This window comes from Cucumis melo, chromosome 1, assembly GCF_025177605.1.
Source record: "Cucumis melo cultivar AY chromosome 1, USDA_Cmelo_AY_1.0, whole genome shotgun sequence".
NCBI lineage: Eukaryota > Viridiplantae > Streptophyta > Magnoliopsida > Cucurbitales > Cucurbitaceae > Cucumis > Cucumis melo.
The window spans coordinates 5,893,863-5,918,907 of NC_066857.1; the positions used below are offsets into that span (position 1 = coordinate 5,893,863).

Consider the following 25,045-nt stretch of genomic DNA (forward strand, 5'->3'; position numbering starts at 1 on the left):
CAGTAAACCAAAAAAATAACAACAGCCAAATTAAATCAATTAGCTTAAACCTAACAAATTTAAAGAATATAAAATAAAATGACTTAAATTTAACAAATTTGAAGCAAATCAATTAAATTTGAAGCAACAATAAATTCAATTGGTAACAAAATTAAAGCAAGTAATGACATTAAGATTAAATGACCTAAATCTAACAAATTCGAAGCACATTGAAATTAATTGGCTAAATCTACTAAATGTGATGCAACAACAAATTTAATTGACCTAAACAACAATAAATTTAATTGACCTAAATTTGAAATAACAATAAAAGCACTGTAAACCCAATTGGCCTAACCCTAACAAAATTAAAGTCACCTTAAAATTAATTAACGAAATTACAACAAAAAAAAATTTGAAAAACTATATCGTTATAATTGATTACACTCTCAAAAGGCAAGGGAAAGAGTGGAATTTTTTTTTTAAAAAAGTTACTTTTGATAACCTTCGGGAATTAAAAATGCTTTTAAGATATAGAGGTTAACTAGTTTTTCTTTCGATGAGTCTTTCTCGTTACACAACGCTTTAAAAGTTCTTTCTATATCTCTTCTTATTATAAAGTCATCACGACGGAAAATGGCATTTTTCAGACCATTTTCTTTTCTTTCTCCTAGATTTAACTCAGGGAATTTGTGATCTTTTACTCTAGTCATAAAACAAAAGTCATTCAGCCCAAATTCTGCTAGATGTTCATTGAAGTTGAAAGCAAGGACATTAGTTTTTTCTGTATGGCATTGTTTTCTTAATAGAAAATTCAGGAATGGTGTTGGTATTTTGGCCATTTTAATGTTAAGGAACTGCCTAAAAGGATTGTTTGTCAAAATTTGAGAAAGAATTCTTTTGTCTATTTTTGACTTGATCTGATTCAATGTTTCTAAACTGTAGTATACAGTAATTCTAAGGTTTTTTTGTTCATCTTCCATAATAATGTCATTTGGATAGTGTTTCACCTGTTGAATGACATAATAAATAGTATGTTTCAAATAAGGGTAAGTTTAAACAAATTTACAAATGCAGAGCGCTATAAAGAAAAAGATAAACAAATATACAACGCTATACAGACAGATATTCACATTCTAGTTTGTTACCTTTATTCCTTTTTCTTTCTTTATTTTTCTTTCTTCTGTCTTTGCTTTACACCTTATTGATTTACTAAACGATGCTTGTTGATTCTTACTCACCATCTATTTGTAAAAAAGAAGACTAATATAAATTATATTCAATGAAATATATACAATCAATATAGAAACAGACGTGTTTGTATGTGGGATAGATCGTGATAGATATAGATTGATCAAAATGAATATAGATTAAGACCTCTTTGTATGCGATATAGATCATGCTAGATATATGTAGATGATGAAGATAGATCGAAATGAACATAGATTCAAACCTTTTGTATGCAAGTCAGATTGTCGATCGCGACAATTCTGTTGAAGTAGTTACCAGGATATAAACGATTGACGAGGAAGACGATGAACAAAAAAGTCTGAGCAAGTTCCTTTACCTTTTTATAGCCCCTTCATTTTGATGGCATTTTTGTAATTATGAGTTATTAGAGTTTCTGTAAATGTTCGTTTATACTTATAAAAACGATCATTGAAATTTCTCTACATGATCGTATATACTTAAAAATTTTCGTCATCTTTTACTGTTTATTACCTTATCATTTATATATATGATTATTGTTTATATAATGTACAGAATCGTGTATGATTATCGTTTGTATTTTCAAACATGATTGGACGCACATATGAGATAATCGTTAAAGTATTTTGTTATTGTTTAGCGTTTATTTTTTATCGTTTATGTAATTGGTAATTACAAGATCGTGTATCAATTGTATATTATTCTACACGATGTCGTCTAATAATCGTTTATGAACATTAGTCGGACACGCTCGGACGATTAATCGCACGTTTATTGAGGTATTTTTGATATTTCGCATTGTGGGCCTATAGGTTTTTTCCGTTTCTGAAATTGTTCTATAGAGCGTAAATAACTTGCCGCTTTATTATATTATTAAAAAGATCCCTATTATTTATGATATCTTTTTGATAAAGAGTTTGAAAAATAAAAAATGTGAAATTGTTGAATTTATCTTTGCCGTTATTTTAGGATATGATGTAAATTTTGAGTTGAAATTGACGATTTCAGGGGATGATATAAATTTAAATTCAAATTGTTATTAAAAATATGTATTATGTATTATTTAATAAAGTTTTGATAAATAGTATGAAATATAAAGAATTCAAAGGTATTGAATTTATATTTGCTATTATTTTAAGAGTATTATCTAAAATTTGAATTCAAATCGGTATTAAACATATGTATTATGAACTATAGAAATATAAAAAAAATTGTTAATTAATTGATTTAAATCCTAATAATTCGTAAATCTGATTGAAACTAGAGCCATATTTTGGGGATGTTGGTGCAATCTTCTCCAACAAGAAAATATCATGTTTAGTTAAGATTTACCATAAATGAATGTGTTCACACGAGATTTCGGGCGAAATTTAATTCGTGGAATCGAACTTTGTATTGATTTATGTATTGCGGATACAATCTCTAATATTTACTCCTTTAATTCTTTCTCTCGGATACAAAAAGTAAAATTTAAAACTTCGTGGTCTTCGATCTTCAAGAAGTTGTAACTACAAGTCAATTCAAGCTTCAATCTTCTGGAATTCAAGGAAAGTTTGATCTTCCAAGTCTTCCTTCTGAAGTTGATGATAACTTGCACGTCTTGAGAGTCTTCAGAAGTTTTTGTCTTCAATTCTTCAGAGCTTCGATTATTCTCTTCAATCCAAGGTCAACTTCGATTCTTCTCTTCCATCAAAAAGGTCCCCCAAATGAATGGTAGATGTCTCCATTTATAGAGAAATTTTATGGGCTTTAAGTGGGCTTAGGCCTGTTTGTTTGTTAGGCTTGGGCCTATCTGTCTATTGGACTTAGGCTTGGCCCATTTGCTTATTGGGCTTGGGCTTGAGCCCACCTGACACTCTGGGCTTGGGCCCATTTGCTTGTTGGGTTCGTGTCCGGGCCCAATTGTTTGACGGGCTTGGTCCATTATTTCTTGCCCTAATTTATATTTAGGGCTTAATTAGATCAGGTACAAGAAAGCTTAATTATCCAAACCCAATCAAATTATGATTATCACAATATCTATTGTGATGACGTGGCGGAATTTAATTGGCCAAAATTTATTGCTCAACAGAATGTTTTTTACAAATACACTGTATTCATGATCTGTCATATTCTGCCTAATTTTTTTTACTCTTACAAATACACTGTATCTGTATGAGAGAAATTTTCTTTTGTAAAGGGGCATAATTGGGCAAAAAAAGTCAAAAAAAAATCTCCAACAGGCAGTTTTGCTATAGATCAAATTATTTTTTAGATTTGCTATTTTTCTGTTTGCTATCCATTATTTTGCTATTTATACGATTTTCTCAAAAAAAAAAAAGAAAAAAAAAAAGAAATCATGTTTAGTTAAGATTTACTATAAATGAGTGTTGTTTAGGAATACATTGAATGTATTTGTGATCTGTGATATTTTGCCTGATTTTTTGACTTATACAAATACATTGTATCTGTATGAGATCTTCTGTTCTTTGTAAAATGGTACAATCAAGCAAAAGAAAGTAAAAAAAAAAAAAAAAATCAGCAGACGGTTTTGCTATAAATCAAATTATTTTTTAGATTTGCTATTTTTCAGTTTGTTATTTATACGGTCTTCTCTAATTGATTTATAGTTTATCTACTAAACCAAGTCCCTCTTGGCCAGTGAGAAGGAGACCCTTGTTCAAGACTCAAAGTTAGCACCTAAGGGAACAACCTCTCTATAATCCCTAAATATGGGTACGAGTGAATTTTGTCTTGCACCCTATGTCCTCAACTATTTACCTGGTCTTATCTTTAAAATGAGAAATCTATTGGGACAACATTGTCAAGTTATCTTCATCATATCGATCTAAGGATAATCTTGAATAAACAAGAGTTCATAGTTAACTAAGATCCAGTTACCTAGGTCATCGAATTCGAGATAGTCAGTTTTAAATAGTAAACAATATTAAAATGTAAAAGTGACTATCTCATAGTTTGGTCTTATACAATCCCATTGCTTAGGACACACCCACTTACATGTCTCCATATGAACGATTTAAGATCAAATCGTTTTATACTAAATATAAATTGGCATGCATCAATAGTGGTCTCAAGATAAGGTGCTCAACACTATTTTTAAAATATAGACCATTTAGACTATTAACTTAAACTTGATCCACTTTTATGTCACTCCATAATTAGTGGTCAAGCTCTCAAACTATAGTTAAGAATCTTAGTTTATAACAAGCAAACCACTTATTAAATAACAATTTGTTAAACAATACATCAACAAAAACTTTATTGAACAACAAAATAGTTTAACATTCACAAATAACGAGTTTTAGAACGTAAAACCCAACACAATGACAATTTGTTATACTTGTAAATATTTTTTTTATAGTTTTGTCAATTAAGACAATTACCCACAAAAGAATGTGATAGGGTTTATAGCAACATCTAGTCCCTCTTTCTTGCATTTTTCTCGACATTTGGCCTTTTATTACAAGTTTGTCTGATGCATGATTCAAAAATTGAGCAAAAAGTGTCAAATGTTCGATTTTTTTTTAAAAAAATTCGAGTAACCATTTGCTGATGTCAAATTCAAGTGAAACTGACAAATCTAGGCACAGACATGGAAAAGAATTATAGTCTTCGCTCTTCCTCTCACTCGTCTCACTCTTGCTCTTCTTTTTCTCACTCGCAAATCACTACTCTCTCTCTCTAAATCACTATCTCTCTCTCTTCACTAGAATTAGTCGTGTCGAAAGCTACTCACATGGACTCGTCGTGCTGAAGAAGACAATTGTTGAGGAAGAAAAAAAAGAGGGTAATACCATAACTTCACGTAGTCATAACATTAGCAAAGAGACATTTCACGTTTTTTTTTTTCATAACATTTACAATTTTGAGCCTTTAAATTATAATAGGTCTTTTGGGCAATTAATTTCTTGATTTAGAAGAACATTTCTATAATTTCTTGATTTGGGCAATTAATTTCTTGTTAATGCCTCTCAATATTGTGTTTCTGTTTTTGCTTTAAAAGATCTGCCAATGATGTCAATTTGTCTTCACCTTTTTTAGTAAAACCCCAAATTATGAACTCATTTGTCCCAAATCTTACTCAAATTTGGGATTTCAAGTCTTTGTAAAGAATGTTTCCTATTTACATCAAATTTCAATGGTCTATTTGAATTCGTCAGTGGGTGAACAATGATTTCTTTACAAACATTACAAGCTATTGTTAAGATTTTAGAACCCCATGGTATGTCATACAAGCTACTAATAACAACAGTAGTTTTAAAACTCGTTGAAAAGTCGTGGAACTTTTAAAAGTTGAGTGATATCGATGAAACCAAGACCGTAGTATAGGAGTATTTTGCATAGTCCAGCCTAATTTAACATTTGTACCTTAAAAATCAGTACACAATTGAACTAAGATTACAAAATCGGCACACTTCCTACAACAAAATCAAGCTAGGTCTAGATATCACAAGAACTTTAACACGTGAAACTTAATGGTAAAGTTCTTAATAGTACAAAAGTAAACCATCACAGAGAAATACGAATACCAAATGTTACAATAGTTTAAAACAGACAAAAGGAACATTACCTCTATAAACACACACAATAGTAAAGAGATTGGACTGACCAAATGGTGTCTTGTTTTTTGACAGACCTGCCAGAGAAATGTTGTCTTCTGATAACATAATGCAGCAAAGTTACAGATTACAAGAAGCAACTCAAAAGTCAGAATCAATGGCCACATCAAAAGCTGAATCGATCCTACAATCTTCTTTAAGATGGCTAACATAAACTTCGTATCTCCAGTCAAATTTGATATGGGAGATGGAAACTTTGGAGGCTGTGGCATAAATGGTTCTCGGCAACAAAATATTTTAGTCTTGTGTACTACCTAATTTCTACGTATTCAAATACACAACTTACTTACTAGCAACCAACTACCTCTCTATTATACCAATTAATGAGGTGTTGAGTTGCTAAAGCGGCTACTCTTTCTAAAGAATCTCTTCTCACCATGGCCTCCCTTTCCCTCCTAATCGACGTGCCAGTTCAAAATCCTTTTTCACTGAATGGAAAGAACGGAAATGGATAACATTTAAAGGATCAATAAACAACTTGGAAGATAGCAACATTTAAAGGATCAATAAACAACTTGGAAGATAGCAGGAAATAAAGATCTATAGAGTGAAGCAGACACTTGGAACCTAGCACATTTCGTAATCATGTTTGAGAGTATTATACTGTCCAGTGTCCAACTATTTTACAAGTTGGAAGTATTGATTATCGAATCCAGGACTGTTCTTTAGTTCTTATGTTCATATATGGAAAGAAGAAAAAGGAAGAAGCGATCCAAAATGAGTTCAAAAGAAATTCATCAATCATTTCCTAACACAACCAATCTAAAGAAGTGAAAAATCTTAGTACATATGCTCGCTCATGGAACTTTTATCATTGTGAGAAACATCAAATTTCATCAACTAAAACTAATTCAAACAGAAAGGTTAACTATTTTCCCCTCAATTGAGTGCCTTACCTTTAATTTGAATCTTAGAGTTCTAATTTCAAAAGTTACTTGAATCATCAAATACAAGAAAAACAAAACCTCAATTTTTCATATCATGAAATATATATATTAGTACAAGTACAAGAATTGTGGGATGAGGGGTCGAATCTTCTATAAAGGAAGAAAAATTATACAGCGACTGACGTACTCTAATCTTAATCACACAATAGATTTCAATATTACTGCTTTTCTTAAAAATAAACTCCTCATAGTGCAACAGAAAACATCAATCAAAACGAAGGAGAAAGCTGGTGCAGTGAGTATGAGACTATGTTACTGTTTAAGTAAAGCACACAATTTTTTTAACAAAATGGAAGAAGGTTTCAACGAACATGGATGGGGCTAGTTACCCTTTGTTAAAATTTGTTACAAACCTTATGCGAAATTAAATTATTGCCTAGTCTCGCGTATTTGGACACATGAGTGTGCCACTAGGAAATAATGGAATTTGCTTGTGGTGGGTCAGATTTTAACAATAAACTAGTTGGATCTCATGTGACAATAAGAGTCTAAATAACTTTAACAAAACAATAAATTATAACGATCATTTTTTCATAACTTTAAAAATATTGTTAAACTTGTCTTCCATAAAAAAAATATTGTAAAACAAAAAACCTAATTGAGAATTTTAAAAACATTGACTGTAAAATTGAGAACTTCGAAAAATAAAGGAACAAATTTAGGATTGCTTAAAAGATTAGGGGCTACTTTGTATAGTTTTCCTAAGTAAATATAAGAGTATAATACTATATTGGTGCCTGTACTTTGGATTTTGGTCCATTTTGGTCTTTGTACTTCCAATTGTCTAATTTTAGTTCCTTCTCATAAATCTTATATTCAGTCCATATGCTTTCATTCAACAGAACTTCAATTTAGTCTTTAGAAGTTAATTTTTCTCTATCAAAATTAGTAAAATATTGATAATAATTTTCATGCAAGACATTGTGTATAATATATATAAAAGATATGCTCATAGAGACTAATGTTCTTGGGGAAAAAATCAAGATAATGACTGCAAGGACTAATTTTAAGATTTATTGAAAGTACAAATGCTAAAATTGGGCAATCGAAAGTATAGGAACAAAAATGGAACAAAATTCAAAATACTTGGACAAAAGTGGTATTTTAATCTAAATAATACTCACAGGCAAAATAGCTTCCACAATCAAAATTGGAACGAAACTCAAACATGTGAAGATTGACTTACTGATAGTTACACGCTTGGCATGAATAGCACACAGCATGGTATCTTCAAATAGGTGAACCAAAAAGTCTTCTGCGGCCTACAGATGAGAGATGCAAGCAGTTTAATGGTACAATTTACTTGATCTAAAGAAAACCTAACGAAAAGCAGATTTCAACAAAATACAATCAGGCTTCATAAAAACAGGTGATACAGTGTGAGATTGCACTACATAAACTGGAATCAGGTAGGCAAAATGTTTGTTGCAAGAAATAAAATTTTTTTGTATGCAACAGAAAAACGGAAGAAACTAACTCAAAAAGGAAATCATAATAACATAATTGCACATAAAAGTGAAAATAATACTATGGTCCAAATCAGAACTTCAAAATAAACACAAGGTTTGATGTTTTCACTTCGTTCCCATCTTAAAGAAACAAAACAACATGATTCATTAAATGGAAATAAATTTTACAGTTAAAGATGGCATAGAATCCAACTACCTGAACTAGGTGATAACAAGATACGCTTAAAAATTAGAAGTAAACTGCGCAAGTAGTAAAATTGACATTTCTACTATGTTCCTTAATAGATTAGTTTGGGAAACAAAAGGTATTTTTGAAGTATTAAACCACAACATCAAATTATATAAGTCAAGAATTAAACAATAGCTTGGAAAGGAAACACGCACACACTCACACAACAAAGAGCATTTTAATTTTTTCTCCAAGTTGCAAGTTGCAACAAATTAAAAAAATTATAAGCTTGAAATTCCAAACGGCATTGCAAAAGTAGTGTAGGACAAACGAAGAGAAGCTGCTTCCGTATAGACAAAATGGAAGACACAACTCTTCTCTTTAGTGTAGACAAGGAAGGCTCACTCAACCAAACCAATGAAAAGAAGCAATTACTTCCTGAAGAGCTACTAAAGCTTCAGCTTGCCATCTCGTAATCTGTGGAGCCAACTGGTTGCTTACTTCTTTCACCTACAAGGGTTTTTTATAACCGTCACATGATCAAATTTTAAAAGCAATATATATTAAGTAATTACAAAATGAGCATTTAATATGTTCTTGCTCTTCAAGAACTCAACTAACAAAGCCCCTTTTGAGGACAAGAGGATTCTTTTTTACAAGCTGGCTATGAAGCTCTTATGTGGAACATTTGGCAAGAAAAATCAATGGCAGAAGGGCTGGGGTCCAGCAGATTTCAACGCTGTATCATGGGCTTCAACTATTAAGTTGTTCATGATATTCCTCCTTTGTTTTCATTACATACGTGTAAATATATATTTATATCTGGGTGTGCCTAACTTAGATTGCACACTTTGATCAATCTCATGAGACCACCTTACCCTCAACTAATTTCATTGTCAAGAAATTCATAGAACTTTATCCTAGGCAAGTAGCATATATAATAACTATACTAGGTAGGCGGGCTCCAATATTTTTTTAGTCCACATTTTTTTATTGAAGTTCCATTTTTTCTTTTCAAAAGAATAGCCTCAGAAATGTAGAGTGAACTATTATAAAATAGAATATATGCACCAAGACTACTGTCATGGCAAAAAAGCAGACATCTCAATATGAGACCAGAAACATGAATGGTTGGCTATCAAAATAATCACATACCACGTTAAGACCTATATAATTGTAAGTATAATAAACTAGGTTACAATACTTGTCAGAAAGAAGTATGAATCCAGATATAGGACTTCTCTCTTGAATATTTTTTCTCATAGTTGAAGTTTCATTTCTCCTGAGTTTCTGTACTAACCATTTCTGTTATCTAGAAATCAAGAGGCTGACCATATTTCGCTCCTTAAATCAATTAGTGAAAATATACGTGCAAGGATGTCCTTATATACATAGGAACAAGAGAAAAAGATGAAGGAAAAAGGAAAAAGGAAAAATGAAAAGAAAAAAAAAACTTACTGCTCGGATGAAACAGCTAGCTGGAATTAGCAGATTCCATGATTTCTGGAGATTCCGAATTTCTCTCAATGCCACCGTTCCTGGTCTGAAGCGTATTTTTTTCTTTGTTCTTGATGGTGGGCCTATATTAAAAAGTTTTCAAGCCATAAAAAAAGAAAAGAAAAGAAAAAAGACCATGTTACACAGAACAAACCAGTTGAAAAAGAAAATGCAAAAGGCCCAGCTATCACCAAAATCAAAATGTTCTTAATACAAAGGTGAAGAAAAGCCCGAATAAAAGAACTCACTTTGAGCTTTCCTGACATTTTGTGTTCTCCCATTGAGTGGCTATCAAATTTGAGGACAGAATAATAGTTAGTCAATTATCTATATATCTATATCTATCTATCTGTCTATCTATCTATCTATCTATCTATCTATATATATATATATATATAAAAGCAACTGTACCAAACTAGTTGAAGTAAACCAAGAGCAAGAAAATATAAATACATTTGACCAAAAAATTATCTTGCAATTACAAATATAAAAGCCCTCTACTACCAATGGCCCTTAAAAATGAAAGTTGTATCAACAGCAAACCCTGTAATTCGACAGGGCAAGACGCGTCCATTTGAAGGTTATTTTCTTCTTGTAATGTGAAGACCCATGTTCTAGAATAGAAGGGTTGTGAAGAAGAAAGTTAGGCTGTATAAGAAGAAAGCGATTTGGGATCTTCGTTTTGATCAAAAGAAGTGCAATGCGAGGAAGGGTACGCGACGCAAAGAAGGAGCTTTGGGCTTTAGGCAAAGAAGCTAGGCGAGGGAAGGAAGTTAAGTATTTTGGGTGAAGATGTACACTCAGATTAGTCGGCGTTTTACATGTTAGCTCAAGGATAAGCATGACTGGAGGAAATGGGAAACCGACACGTGTAGATCATGAAGGAGTAGCTGGCAAGCAAAGATGAAGTTAAGGATAACTAATCTAGTTTAAGATTAGTATAAATAAGTCTCATGAAATCAAAAGAAAAGTGGGAAAGGAAGCTCTAAAGTGTTGTTAAAAGAAAACAGGCGAATAAAAGAAGCTTTAAAGAAGGCATTACGAAGAAGGGAGAAAAGAAGGATCAGGCGAGAAGGGGGAAGAAAAGTTTGGGCATTAAGAAAGGGGGAAGAGTAAAGGAGATTAGGCTTTGTGAGTGACTTTTCAATGAAAAGATAATCTTTTCCAAGTTCTTTCATGTCATGTTTGTATCATGTTTAATGATGTAATCTTATGATGTATAATATGAAAAGCATAGTTATTTTAAGAATGTTTTACTGCCTTTAGCAATATGATGTTTGTGAACCATTAGCCTTTGTTCCCGATACAAGATAGCTACTATGTGCATATAAGAGTCAAGGCAACCAAGAGATGAAAGGACCACATTGCAATGAGAAGGTGGCTATATGCATTGAGATGTCCGCATTTGAGCCAACCGCACGAGCAACCGAAAAAGAACCTGAATTTCTCCAAGAGATACTAATGACGATACGTGTCGTCACAGTAGTCTATGCGTTAGAATGGTTAAATGCCCTAGCAAAAGGAATATGTAGAGGCCAATGTATGTGCGCTTAATGATTTTATGATGAGGCGTTGTAAAATATTTTGTGTAACTGAGTTTATGCATGATCTTGTGCTAGGTTTTCCTAAAACTTGTCACTCACTAGGAATTTGGCTTATGGTTTGAAGTTTCCCTTCCCCAGGTAAGTGAGGCATTGAGGCCGCATTGTGAAGGTTAAAGCAAGCAGCGAAGCAAAGGAGAGTTACAGCAGGCATTAAGAACTGTGCTAGGCATTGAGAGCTTGAAGTTTTAGATTTAAAATAAGCTTGTAATTAATTTAAATTTTGTTGAGGATTGAATAAAAGTTATTCTCTTATGCTTAAGTGCTATCAAAATTTATCGCCTTGCATATTTTTAAGTTACTAAAGTTCAAGTTAAGTGTTAAGACCCGGGTGTTCTGGCGTTTCACGTAGAGGCGCCAAGGCTGCCCAAGTCACGTCCACAATCATAACGCGTGAAGATGGCATTGCGAGTGGGGGCGTGACATGTAATCTATCGGGTGGCTGCATCAGCTTATATACTTGGTGGAAATTAGGGAAAAGGCTTCCTTTCTGCTAGCAAACAAGATCGTTTCAAACTAATTGAAATGTGTTAAATCACCAACGAACTCAAAACCTTAAGTTGATGAGTGAAGGTAAATTTAATATTATATCACGTAACAAAATATAAACAGTTGAAAATATGTTGTAAATAAGGGGTTAGTTGATTGTTTATAGCCTCAAGGGTAGTATTTTATTGTATCCTAGTTTTATTTTCTTATTTGTTAGGGCTTGTTGTAGCCTATACATATTCTTCCCCTTGTATTCTTTGGAATATAAGAAAATAACAAAAGCAGCTTTTGTCATGGTTTATTACCCCTGTACTAGGGTTTTCCACTTATACCTTGTGTTTATCTTCTTCTTCTTTTCAATATAGTATCGGAAAGTGGTGACGAAAGCCTATCTGCCATTGGCAAAAACCAACCGGTGCAAGATAACCTTAGTTTTGCACTAGCCCTGCTTCAGCTACAACTGTCGTTGCTGCCAATGGAGCTACCATTTTTCCTGTTGCCGATATTGTTGCTACTGTCCAAGCTACCGTTGATTGCTATCTTCAGTCCTTGCATATCCATCCAACTCTAGTGCCAACACAACCCTTTGATGGAAACCCTAGCCGAAACGTACACCGTGAAAACAAGATTAGTGAGTCATCCACCTACCATAGAGATAAATTCCCTATCACAACAACAAGCTTCTCGTAACAATCAGGTTTTCCTCATCATGTGTTGCCTAGTCATGAACATCAAGGCTCGATTGGTTTATTTCTGATAATGGTTCAAAAACAGCTGGCCAATTTTCAAACAAGTTTTCAACAACAAATCGCTGCTCTTGGGCAACTTTAGATGCTTCCAATGACTCCACAAATTCTGCCACTCCATCAATCTTACCAATGTATTAGGAGAACCTAGTCTCTTTCTCTACCTTAACTACTACAAATTGTTTATCTGGTTCTATGGGAAGTTCCATAGGGCCAAATAGAGGGGAGAAATTGAATGGCCAAAATTATTTTTCGTGGTCTCAATCCATTAGAATGGCCCTTTAAGGGGTGTTACAAATTTGGGTACCTAACAGAAGAGATACCGAGACCTAGACCAGGGACCCTCAAGAGCAAATCTGGAAAGGAGAGGACTCTCTTCTTAAGTCCATATTAATTAATAGTATAGAACCTCAAATTGGGAAACCTTTGTTGTATGCTGTTACCGCTTGAGACACATGGGATATAGTTTAGAGTTTATACTCAAAAGGCAAAATACATCTTGCCTTCATACTTTGTGTAAGTAAATTACGAGTGCAAGTAAGGGACAACGGATGTTACTTCATATTTTAACTGTCCCTGATTTGGCAAGAGATGGATATGTGTCAAGAGATTGTCTAAGACTACCCTTGTGGAGGTGTTCAATACTCCAAAATTGAGGAAGTTGATCGTGTGTATGATTTCCTTTGCTAGCTTGAATTCCAAGTTCGATTTAGTCCCTGGTCGTATACCGAGTCAAAGGCCTCTTCCTTCATTGATGGAGGCGTGTTCTGAGGTTGTCTAGAGGAAGATCGCACAATGAGAAGCAAAATCCCGATGCGTGAACATTGCAAGAAACCTTGGCATACGAAAGACAACGATTGGAAGTTACATGGTCGACCACCAGATGGTAAGAAACGTTCGCCAAATGACAAGCATAATTCTAGTAGGTGTTTATGTTGGACCTCTTATCATACATGCCTACAAGCGCAAGGGTAAAAAAGAGAATGCCTAGGAAGACAGCTCGGCCAATAGAAATAAATGGAAGGATTAGGGGGGTGGGTCCCACCAAGGGAATTGAGGTATTTTAAGAATGCTTTTAGGGATTGGTGAGGTAGTCTTTATTTTGTGAAAAGCTGTTGTGAAGGCTTTTAGGAAGAGAGCCAGCTTCTCGAATTGTTGAGGGTTTTCTTACTACTATTTTCATACTGCTTATCTTGTTATTGTATTTCCTGTTTTTATCTTTCATTTTGAACATTTTGTTGTTGATATGTATATAAATATCCACAAAGTACCGTCTCTGTTTCTGCATTGTTGTTGGAATTTTATGAGTACAGGGGAAGAGTCCTAACAAAGTGGTATCAGAGCCACAAACATCCTGGGGAAGACACGAGCTATGGCACAAAAACGATGGGAGGACAGATTGGAGATAAATGAGAAAGAGATCCTAGAATTGAAGGAAATGATGCTCAGTCTACATAAGAACATAGAGAATATGACGAAAGAAATGAAGGATGTGCTAAACATAGGGAAGAATCGTGTGCCTCGAAAGGGTTTGGGCTAAAAGAGAAAGGAAAAGTTAGAGAGACAGACATGACTTCCGTTTTCACTAGAGGTTCATTGGATAGAAGTAAATATAAGAAGTTAGAGATACCTATCTTCACTAGAGTAAACCCAGAATCATGGGTCTATAGGGTCCAACACTATTTCGACGTCAACGAGTTGGTCGACGAGGAGAAGGTGAAGGTCGCTGTCATTACTTTGGTCAAGACAAGCTTGATTGGTTTCACTGAGTAACAATTGAAAGAAGGTTACATCGTGGGAAGATCTCAAGAGGAGGATGTTTGAACACTTCAAGGCTCCCTAGTGAAGGTAGTTTGGGTGCCCGTCTTATATGGATTAAGCAAGATGGATCCTACGACGATTATTTGAAGAAGTTTTTGGACTATTCTGCGTCGTTGCCGGAGATGGCGAAGAGCGTCCTGATTGATGCATTCGTCACTGGGTTGGAGACCACTTTGCAAGCCGAAGTAAAAAGTCGTCACCCAACTACCTTGGAAGATTGTATGCATGAAGCCGAAATGGTGAGTGATCGTGATTTGGCCATTAAATTGGCCCTAAATGAACGGGGCGGTCGTGGGCTAGGGGCATCTGAGGGCCAAACCCAGATTGGGATAAATGTGACGGTAAATACTGGAAAAAAAAAAAAGAGGGAAAACGCAGCGATTATGCAATGAAGCAAATTTCGATTCCGATAAAAGGAAATTATGAGGGGAGAACCACCGGTGAAGCGTTTATTGGACAATGAGTTTCGAGCAAGGCTAGAATAGGGATTATACTTCAGATGTAATGACAAGTATTCGCCAGGTCACAGATGCAAGGTCAAAGAAAATCGCAAACTTATGTTCTTTATCGCAAATGAAGAAGAAGATCTGGAAGACACGAACGGGAAGGAGGAAGCTGAGCCAGAAATGGTGGAACTCGAAAACCTAGAAGTCAAGGGAGAAACCAAAATAACGCTTCAGACAATTTTGGGTTTCACGTCAAAGGGTACAACAAAATTGCGAGGGACAGTGAAGGGAAGAGAGGTAATTATCCTCATTGACAGCGGCACAACACACAATTTCATTCATCAAGGAGTAGTTAAGGAGTTAAACTTACCGATGGGAGGGAAAACTAACTCTGAAGTAACTATTAGCAATGGAACTACGCTGGAAGGGAAAGGGATATGCAAGAGAGTCGAGGTCAAACTTCCTGAATTAACGATTGTGGCAAATTTCTAGGCGATCAAATTGGGCAGAATTGATGTGGTTCGGGGCATGCATTGGCTTAGCACTACCGGATTCGTGGGGTCACTGGCCATCAATGACAATGACGTTCATGGCAGGGAAAACTCAGGTAATATTAAAAGGAGACCAATCCCTTACAAAGGCAGAGTGTTCCTTGAAAACGATCTCCAAGACGTGGGAAAGAGAGGATTGGGGGTTGTTGTTAGAAGTCGAGAATGTCAAAATTGATGAAGATAATGAGGAGGAAAGCGAAAGAGAGGAAGAAGGGGAGAAGTCAAACTTACCAATGATTCCTAATCTGTTAAAAAGGTTTAGGGGATTATTTGAGATGCCGAAGGAGTTACCTCCGAGAAGGGCCGTGGACAATCGAATATTGACTGTAGACGAACAGAAGCCCATAAATGTTCGCCCCTACAAGTACGGGTACATACAGAAGGAAGAAATAGAGAAGTTAGTTTCGGAAATGCTTCAAGCGGGAATTATCAGGTCGAGCCGAAGTTCATATTCCAGCCCAGTTTTACTAGTAAAGAAACGAGATGGAGGGTGGAGATTTTGCGTAAACTATCGTAAATTGAATCAGGTGACTATTTCCGATAAATTCCCCATTCCCATAATCGAAGAACTGCTGGATGAGCTACATGGTGCTGAAGTTTTTTCAAAATTGGATTTGCGCTTGGGTTACCACCAAATTCGAATGAAGGAGGACATTGAGAAAACTGAGTTTTGCACCTATGAAGGACATTAAAAATTCCTGGTTATGCCCTTCGGATTAACCAATGCTCCGGCAACTTTTCAATATCTCATGAACCAAATTTTCAGGCCCTTCTCCAAAGACGATTTGTATTAGTTTTCTTCGATGACATCTTGGTTTATCGCAGTGATATCACGAAACATCCGAAGTATTTGGGAGTGGTGTTTAATGTGACGAAAGACAACCAGTTATTTGCCAACGAGAAAAAATGTGCAATCGAGCATTCTCGAGTCAATTATTTGGGACATTGGATCTCTAAAAGAGGAGTAGAAGCTGATGGTGAGAAGATAAAGGCAATGGTAAATTGGCCCCAACCCAAATATGTTTCAGAATTAAGGGGATTTTTCGATCTCACGAGGTATTATCGAAGATTTGTCAAGGGGTATGGGAATATTGCAACTCCACTAACCAAGTTGTTGCAGAAAAATGGATTCAATTGGAACGAAGACGCCACATAAGCCTTTGAATCACTAAAATAAGCAATGATTTCAGAACCGGTTTTAGCACTCCCTGATTTTTTCCTGTCGTTCACCATTGAAACAGATGCTTTAGGAATAAGACTGGAAGCAATTTTGTTTTAGAACGGCAGACCAATAGCGTACTTCAACCAAAAATTATCCCCTCGAGCACAAGCAAAATCCATTTATGAAAGGGAACTGATGACAGTTGTAATGGTGGTTCAAAAATGGCGACATTATTTGTTGGGAAGGAAATTTACCGTGCTTTCAGATAAGAAGTCATTAAAGTTTTTTATTGAAGAGAGGGAGGTTCAACCTCAATTTCAGAGATGGTTGACTAAATTACTAGGCTAGGATTTTGAAATTTTGTACCAACCTGGTTTGCATAATAAAGCTGCAGACGCCTTATCTCGAATGAACCATTCCGTCGAATTAAATACCTTAATATCTCCTGTGCGGGCTGCTAGATGTTGAAATGGTGATGGAAGAGGTAGAAAGGGATGACAAATTACAAGAAATAATTAAAATTCTAAAGGAGAATCCAAAAGAAAAAGCCAACTACCAGTGGGTGTCGACCAGATTGCTTTACAAGGGAAGGTTAGTGCTGCCAAACACTTCTTCTCTTATTTCATCTTTACTCCATACGTTCCATGATTTGGTATTAAGGAGCCATTTGGGATTTCTCATAACCTACAAGCATATGAATGAAGAAAAACAATGGGTGGGCATGAAGAATGATGTAAAACGATATGTTGAACAGTGCGAAGTATGTCAAAGAAGTAAAACATAAGCAATCTCCCTTGCTAGATTATTGCAGTCCCTACCTTTACCCAGTTTAATTCTCGAAGACTGGACGATGGACTTCATAGAAGGGTTACCCAAGGCTGGTGGTTTTGATAGTATCATGGTTGTAGTTGACCGGCTCAGTAAAATGGTTCACTTCATTATCTTGAAACACCCATTCACCACGAAACAAGTTGCTGAAAAGTCCGTCGAAGAGATCATTAGCAAACATGGAATTCTAAACTCCATTGTCACTGACTGTGACAAGATCTTCTTGAGTTACTTCCGAAAGGAATTATTTGCAGCCATGAGAAAGTCATTGAATAGGAGTACCGCTTTTTATCCTCAAACGGATGGGCAGACAGAACGGGTGAACCGTTGCCTCGAAACTTATTGTTGTTTTTGTAACGAACAGCCAACGAAGTGGCATAAGTGCATACCATGGGCTGAATTATGGTATAACACAACCTTTCACTCATCGACAAGAACAACCCCATTCCAAATAGTTTATGGCCGCCCACCACCTCCACCGGTTTTGTATGGTGATAGGAAGACCAATAGCAACAGTGTAGAACACTTGTTGAAGGAAAGAGATTTGGTTATTAGTGCCTTCAAGGAGAATCTATTGACGGACCAGAATAGGATGAAGAATTAAACGGATCTTCGCCGCCGTGAAATGAAGTTCAAAGTGGGACACGAAGTTTATTTGAAATTACAACGGTACTGACAACGATCCTTAGCTAGAAAACGTTGTGAGAAGCTCGCTCCAAAGTTTTATGGGCCTTATCGCATAATAGAAGAGATTAGGGAAGTAGCTTATCGTTTGACCTCCCACCCGAGGCAATGATCCATAACGTGTTTCATATTCACAGCTAAAACTGAAGTTGGACAAAACACAACACATACAGCACTTGCCACCTGCATTGACTGAAGAGTTTGAGCTGCAAGTTGAACCTAAGGCAGTTTTGGGTGTCCATTGGAACAATGAAATAGGAGCTAATGATTGGTTAGTGAAATGGAAGGGATTACATGACTGTGAAACAACGTGGGTGTCCATTTATGCTATGAACCAGAAATATCCTTTATTTCACCTTGAGGACAAGGTGAGCTTCGAGCTCGGCGGTATTGTTAGACCTCCTATCATACATACCTACAAGTGCAAGGGTAAAAAAGGGAATGCCCAAGAAGACAACTCTACCAATAGAAATAAATGAAAAGAACTTTCTTTTTTTTTTTTTTTTTGGGTGTCAGGAAATGGAGGTATTTAAGGAAATGTTTTAAGGATTGGTAAGGTAGTCTTTAATTTGCGAAAAACTGTTGTGAATGCTTTTAGGGAGAGAGCCAGCTTCTTGAATTGCTTGGGGGTTTCTTACTACTATTTTCATATTGCTTATCTTGTTGTTATTGTATTTCCTGTTTTGATCTTTCATTGTGAACATTTTTTGTTGATATATGTGTAAATATCCACAGAGTTCCGCCTCTGTTACTACATTGTTGTTGGGATTTTCTAAGTGTAGGAGAAGAGTCTTAACAGTTTATGAGTGAATCTGCTAGAACATCACACACCCCAACCCTGACAAGAAATCAAGGTGATCCTAGCATTTCTTCTCTTGGAGCCATTGCACAATTAGGCAACTTTCAGTCCTTCAGTCTTATCAGCATCGTTTGGAAGAAACCCTAGATATTGGATTCAGGTGCTACAAACCATTTAATTGGATTCTCTGAACATTTTATTTCATAACTTCCTTATACTGGCAATGAAAAAATTAGGCTTGCAAATGGGTCCTTTGCTCCTATCGCAGGCAAGATCATATTTCCCCTTTTGAAGGTCTCACTTTACAAAATGTGCTACATGCGCTAAGATATCATACAATTAACTATCTATTAGTAAGATAACCCGGGATCTACATTATCAACCTGTCTTCTCACCTAATATTGTTTATTCTCGGGACTTGAGCTCGGAGAAGATGATCGGTACTACCCGGCACAGTAGAGGACTCTATTTCTTTAATGATGATGCTTCCTCTAAAGATTGTTATATGACTAGTTAATTGTCATCTTATTTTTCTACTTCTAAAAAAGATCGTATGTTGGGGCACTTCCGTCTTGGTCACCCAAATTTTCAATATATGAAATATTTATTTCCTCGTTTATTTTCTAAAGTGGATGTCACTTCTTTGTATTCATGCAAAACACCATATAGTCACATTTCCATCTTAGCCCTATAGACCTACCCAGCCTTTTACCCTCATTCATAGTGATGTTTGGGGGCCCTCGCAGATCACCACTGCTTCAGGAAAATATTGGTTTGTGACCTTTATTGATGATCATACCCGTCTCACATGGATCTTTCTCCTTACTAACAAATATGAGGTCTCATCAATATGTCAACAGTTTTACACAACCATTCAAACACAATTCAATGCCAAAATTGCTATTTTGCGTAGCGATAACAATCATGAGTTTCTGAATAATACCCTTCATGAATTTCTATCTTTTAAAGAGATTGCCCACCAAAGTTTCTGTGCCGACACTCCTCAACAGAACGGGGTGGTCGAACGAAAAAAACCATCACCTCCTTGAGGTTGCTTGCTCTTTCATGTTGTCTACTTCTCCTCCCTCCTACTTATGGGAGAATGCAATCCTTGCTGCGGCTCATCTTATCAATAAAATGTCATCTTGCACCCTCCACCTCCAAACACCTCTTGAATGTCACAAGGAGTTCGACCCTATCACACGACTTATTCGTGGTGTTCCTCTCCGTGTGCTCGGGTGCATTACCTTCGTTCACTGTCATGGCCCTAACCATTCTAAGTTTGCTCCACGTGCTCAATCATGTGTTATTATTGATGTGGTCGAGGAGGACAGGATTAATATGATATCTCAAGAAGAGAACAAGGTTGCCATAAGTGATGAAACTCTAGTAGAAAAACAGGTGGGTGAGGCCAGCCAGGATGAATCAGACAAACCAGGGAGTTATGATCCCTCTCTTAACATGCCCATTGCTTTAAGAAGGGGTACTAGGTCCTGTACGAAGCATTCTATGTGTAATTACATGTCTCACAGTAATCTATCACCTAAGTTCAAGGCATTCATTGCAAGCCTCAATACTGCAACAGTATTAAAGAACATCAATGAAACTATGAAGAGTCCAAAGTGGAAAACTATTGTCATGGAAGAAATGAGAGTGCTTGAGAAGAATAAGACATGGGATCTTTGCACTCTACCTAAAGGGCACAAGACAATGAGATGCAAATGGGTGTTTATTCTGAAGTTCAAATCAAATGGGACCTTAGATAGGTACAAGGCCAGACTTGTTGCAAGAGGGTTCACTCAGGCTTATGGGTAGATTATTTGGAGATTTTTTTCTTGTGTCAAAGTTAAACAAGGTCAGGCTTCTGTTTGTTGCAATTGACAAAGAGTGGCCTCTCCACCAACTTGATGTAAAGAACAGTTTCCTAAATGGTGATTTGGAAGAAGTGTACATAAGTCCTCCACCAGGTTTTGAAGTTCAGTTTAACCACCAAGTTTGTAAGCTTCAAATCTCTTTTTGGTCTAAAACAATGTGACGGGGCGTGGTTCAACAAATTTACCACCTTTGTTAAATTTCAAGGCTTCACCGGAGGAAATTCTAATCACCCACTGTTTACAAAAAGGTTCAGATATAGGAAAATTGTTGTGTTGATTGTGTATATCGATGACATTATCCTATCAGTAGATGATACTGTTGAGATTATTAAGCTGAAAAAGAAGATGGGTGACGAATTTGAAATCAAAGACCTAGAAAATCTGAAGTACTCCCTTGGGATAGAGGTGGCGAGATCAAGGGAAGGAATCTATGTTTCACAAAGGAAATATACTCTTGACCTGTTAAAAGAAACATATATGACTGGATGTAGACCTGCTGATACTCCTATGGAATTCAATTCGAAACTGGGAAATTCTGTTGACAAAGTTCCCGTTGATAAAAAGAAGTATCAATGTCTAGTGGGAAAATTGATTTATCTATCCCACACTAGACCAAGTATCTCCTATGTGGCTAGTACTGTGAGTTAGTTTATGCAAGCACCCTATGAAGAACACATGGAAGATGTGAATCGTATTTTGAGGTATTTGAAAACTACTTCAGGTAAAGGTCTGGTGTTTAGGAAAACTAACAGAAAATGTATTGAAGCTTATACCATCTCTAATTGGACAGTATCAGTTACTAACAGAAAGTCCACTTTGAGATACTGTACCTATGTGTGGGGTAATCTTGTTACTTGGAGGAGTCAGAAGCAAGGTGTTGTCACTAGGAGTAGTCCTGAAGCTGAATATAGAACTATGAGTTCGGGAATCTATGAAGAGATCTGTTGTTAAAAGTTGTCTAATCTTCACCAAAGAATGTGAGTTACTTATGAAGCTCTTATGTGGTAATAAAGTTGCTATCAGCATAGCTAATATCCTAGTTTAACATAACAAAACAAAACATGTGGAGATTGACAGACTTTCTATAAAGGAGAAACTTGATAATGGCAATTTCTGTATTTTGTACAATCCGTCCAATCAAACAAAATGCTGATGTTCTCTCCAAATAATTACTCAAACAGAATTTTGACTCTAGTGTTAGCAAGTTAGGTCAAATTGACATATACGCTCCAACTTGAGGGGGAATGTTGGAAATATGTTGGAAATAAGGGGCTAGTTGATTGTTTAAAGCATCAAGGGTATTTTGCATTTTATTGTACCCTAGTTTTATTTCCTTATTCGTTAGGGCTTGTTGTAGCCTATATACATTCTTACCCCTCATATTCTTTGGATTATTAGAAAACAATAAGAGCGGCTTCTATTGTAGTTTTTTCTCCCTGTACTAAGGTTTTCTACGTATACCTTGGGTTTGTCTTCATCTTCTTTTCAATATAAACGATGAGAACTTACAAGATAAACCAAGTGTTCAAGGTACTTGGCCCCTCCCTCTATCAAGATATCTTTAAAGTTCAAGCCCTAAATCACATGCTACAATAATCTATACATCTTCCCTTCCCACTCTCTTATTCTATAACCAAATATCATAACAAGTTCCTTAGATAATTACTAATATACCCTTAATAGCATTTCTATCACTTTCCAACCAGAGCATCCCTCCAATCTAGTCCAATTGATAGTTTTGGTAGACATAAGAGGTCCCCAAATCAATTCTAAATATCTATATGGAAACAAGTCCCCCGCATAATGGGTTGTAAAAGTTACATCTTCACAATTAGAAACCTGTTGGGAATCAGTAGTTTTCTTTTATTTACATAGAGAAGAGAAAATTACATAGTTCACAGACTTCTCGGGAGTTTTATATCTCCACCAAAAAAACATAAGAGATAAGAAGATTACTGTCTCTGCTTTCTATATATTATATACCATTAGTAACTAACCCTGCATATCAATTTATCCCATTAATCCCCTCCTCTCCCAAGTGTACCCTTCATTTCATAAGTAAAGCAAATTTGAGAGGTAATTTTTCTACCAACACATTGTCACAAGTTCGGGATGCCCGATGCAATATCAAACAACCCAATCAGACAACATATTTTCTACAAGTGAGTCTTCAACTTAGAAGAGGCATGTACACCCAAGCTCTATCTTACCCTTGCCACAAACAGGGGGAAATTTTGATAGGGCCAAACTTTAATAATTAATTCTCTTATTCCTACTATCCTATCATCAAAATGAAAAGAATATACGGGTTTTTTCCCCTTTCGTTGAAGAGGAAATTGTATGTTAAAAATGGAAAATAATAACAACATTCTCATTATCTAAAATTCTTAAGCCACCAAATCTACTGAAACCAGACCTCACAGACCCATAATCTAATATCTCCCCAACATCTTTCCATCAAACCTCCGAAGAAAATAGAAACGTGGAAGCGAGAATCTAAACAATGCACAGAAAGCGAGAGAGTAATACCGTCGAAGGGACAGCTGGGGGAGACAGTGCAGCTCCAGAACCTAAGATTTCACAAACAAAACGAGAAGCAGTAAGAGAAAAGAAAAATGCTCAATACATTCAACAATGCTTCTATGGACAAAACCATTACCGATGCAAAAGAAAAGTAAAATTTATCCAAATTAGTGCATGTGTGCAGAAGAGAGAAAGGAAGAACCTGATGACGTGCGATTGGACTTTCTTTGGACTGGATGCCTGGCTCGCGCCATTGGTACGAAGTTGAAGGCAGTAGCGTGAGAGGGGATTTAGGGAGAATGACAATGGAGTAAATGTGTCGATTTTGGGCAAAAATGGCTGATTTCAAAGACAAGTACTCACCATTGTTTTAACAATAAAACCATAATAACAAAAAGAGGTGACGAAATGAAAGAGAGAGTACGAGTTGTACTTGTCGATGTGTGCCGATGCCGAACAGAGGAGTCCAAGATTCCGACGATGGTCACGAATGGTTGATGAAGAAGATGTCAGTTGAGTTGCGGCGGAAGGTGCGACTTACAGCGACGCGGGGTGAACTCCAGCGACGACGCCCTAGTTTGTGACTAAACCCCGAAATGTAACCATTAGTATGGGTTGCATAGTTAACATGCCTCCTCTAAAATAACGAAAGGACGCGCGACTATTTGAACTGCCACAAATATAGTCTATAAATAAGTACTTTTTTAAATTGTTCTTAAAAAAACATTTTTATCATAATAATTTTCTCTCATAGATATTTTTTCCTTTTTTCAACTTTGTTTAAGTTCGATTTATTTTTTGTTCATTTGATTTTGTAGATGGGATATTGCTTCCACAAGAAAAAGTTAATTTGTTTTATTATGTGAGAGCATTATTACTCATTAAACTCAGGTATTAGAGTGCGTTAAATCGTCTTAAGGAAGCAACATGAATTCATTGGATTCGATTATATTTAGTATACTAAATTCTATATTTTCTAAATTCTTTAATGATATTATCCCTATAATATTCTTAAGACAATTTTATATTAGGTTGGATTCTATTTTATGTTGTTTGACATTATTCCTCAACATGCCTTGCATAGATCATGCAACTAGAAGTCCTTCATTTTTGAAATTGGGTTGAAGAAGGACACCTCTGGATCGGACATGATATTGTATGTGTAATTTTAGTTTTTTTTTTTCTTCTTTTTGTTTTCTGTTCAATAAATCTGTTGCAATTCATTTTATCAAATTGTTAAATTAATAAATCGCGTGCATTATAATATTAAATATATATTTGTTAATATTCAATAAGTAAGTTTGTGTATTTTATACGTGTACAATAACTAATATACAAAATTTTATGTAGGAAAAAAGAGATAATAATTGTGTTTTAGACAATTAGTGTTTTTTCCCTAAAATTTTGGATTATTTCATGGATGCATGGGTGCCTGTTTTAGCAATTAATTTTGTATGTGAATATATATTTATTGGTTTTGATATTTTAATAGATATATATCAATTATGTTCTGTTTTAGAATTATTATGGCTTCAAAGGATGCTTTGCACGTTATTGAAATTGATAATTTCTTTTTCATATATTGATTTTTTCGTTGGATCATTTTCATTCTGTTTTAGAATTTCACATAAA

The 25,045-nt window shown here is 35.5% G+C and overlaps 1 protein-coding gene across 1 annotated transcript; it reads right to left on the minus strand.

Moving 5' to 3' along the window:
* Positions 1-5,793: 5,793 nt before the first annotated feature.
* Positions 5,794-24,064, minus strand: LOC103500538 (histone H3-like centromeric protein CENH3). Its single transcript, XM_008463887.3, has 8 exons — positions 23,847-24,064; positions 23,616-23,752; positions 23,420-23,460; positions 10,138-10,177; positions 9,851-9,972; positions 8,828-8,902; positions 7,941-8,016; positions 5,794-6,235 (listed from the first exon to the last, which is right to left on the minus strand). Exons 2-8 carry the CDS (start codon positions 23,665-23,667, stop codon positions 6,180-6,182), a joined length of 462 nt encoding a protein of 153 aa, XP_008462109.2. The 5' UTR covers positions 23,668-23,752; positions 23,847-24,064; the 3' UTR covers positions 5,794-6,179.
* Positions 24,065-25,045: the final 981 nt, after the last annotated feature.

What these genes read in the sequence shown, in the direction of transcription:
- LOC103500538 (XM_008463887.3), bottom strand. Translation starts at nt 23,667, where the DNA reads ATGGCGCGAGCCAGGCATCCAGTCCAAAGAAAGTCCAATCGCACGTCA. An exon ending in GTCCAATCGCACGTCATCAG is followed by an intron (nt 23,461 to 23,615) that starts GTTCTTCCTTTC and finishes GTGAAATCTTAG; the next exon opens with GTTCTGGAGCTGCACTGTCT. An exon ending in CTAGCTGTTTCATCCGAGCA is followed by an intron (nt 8,903 to 9,850) that starts GTAAGTTTTTTT and finishes AAACCCTTGTAG; the next exon opens with GTGAAAGAAGTAAGCAACCA.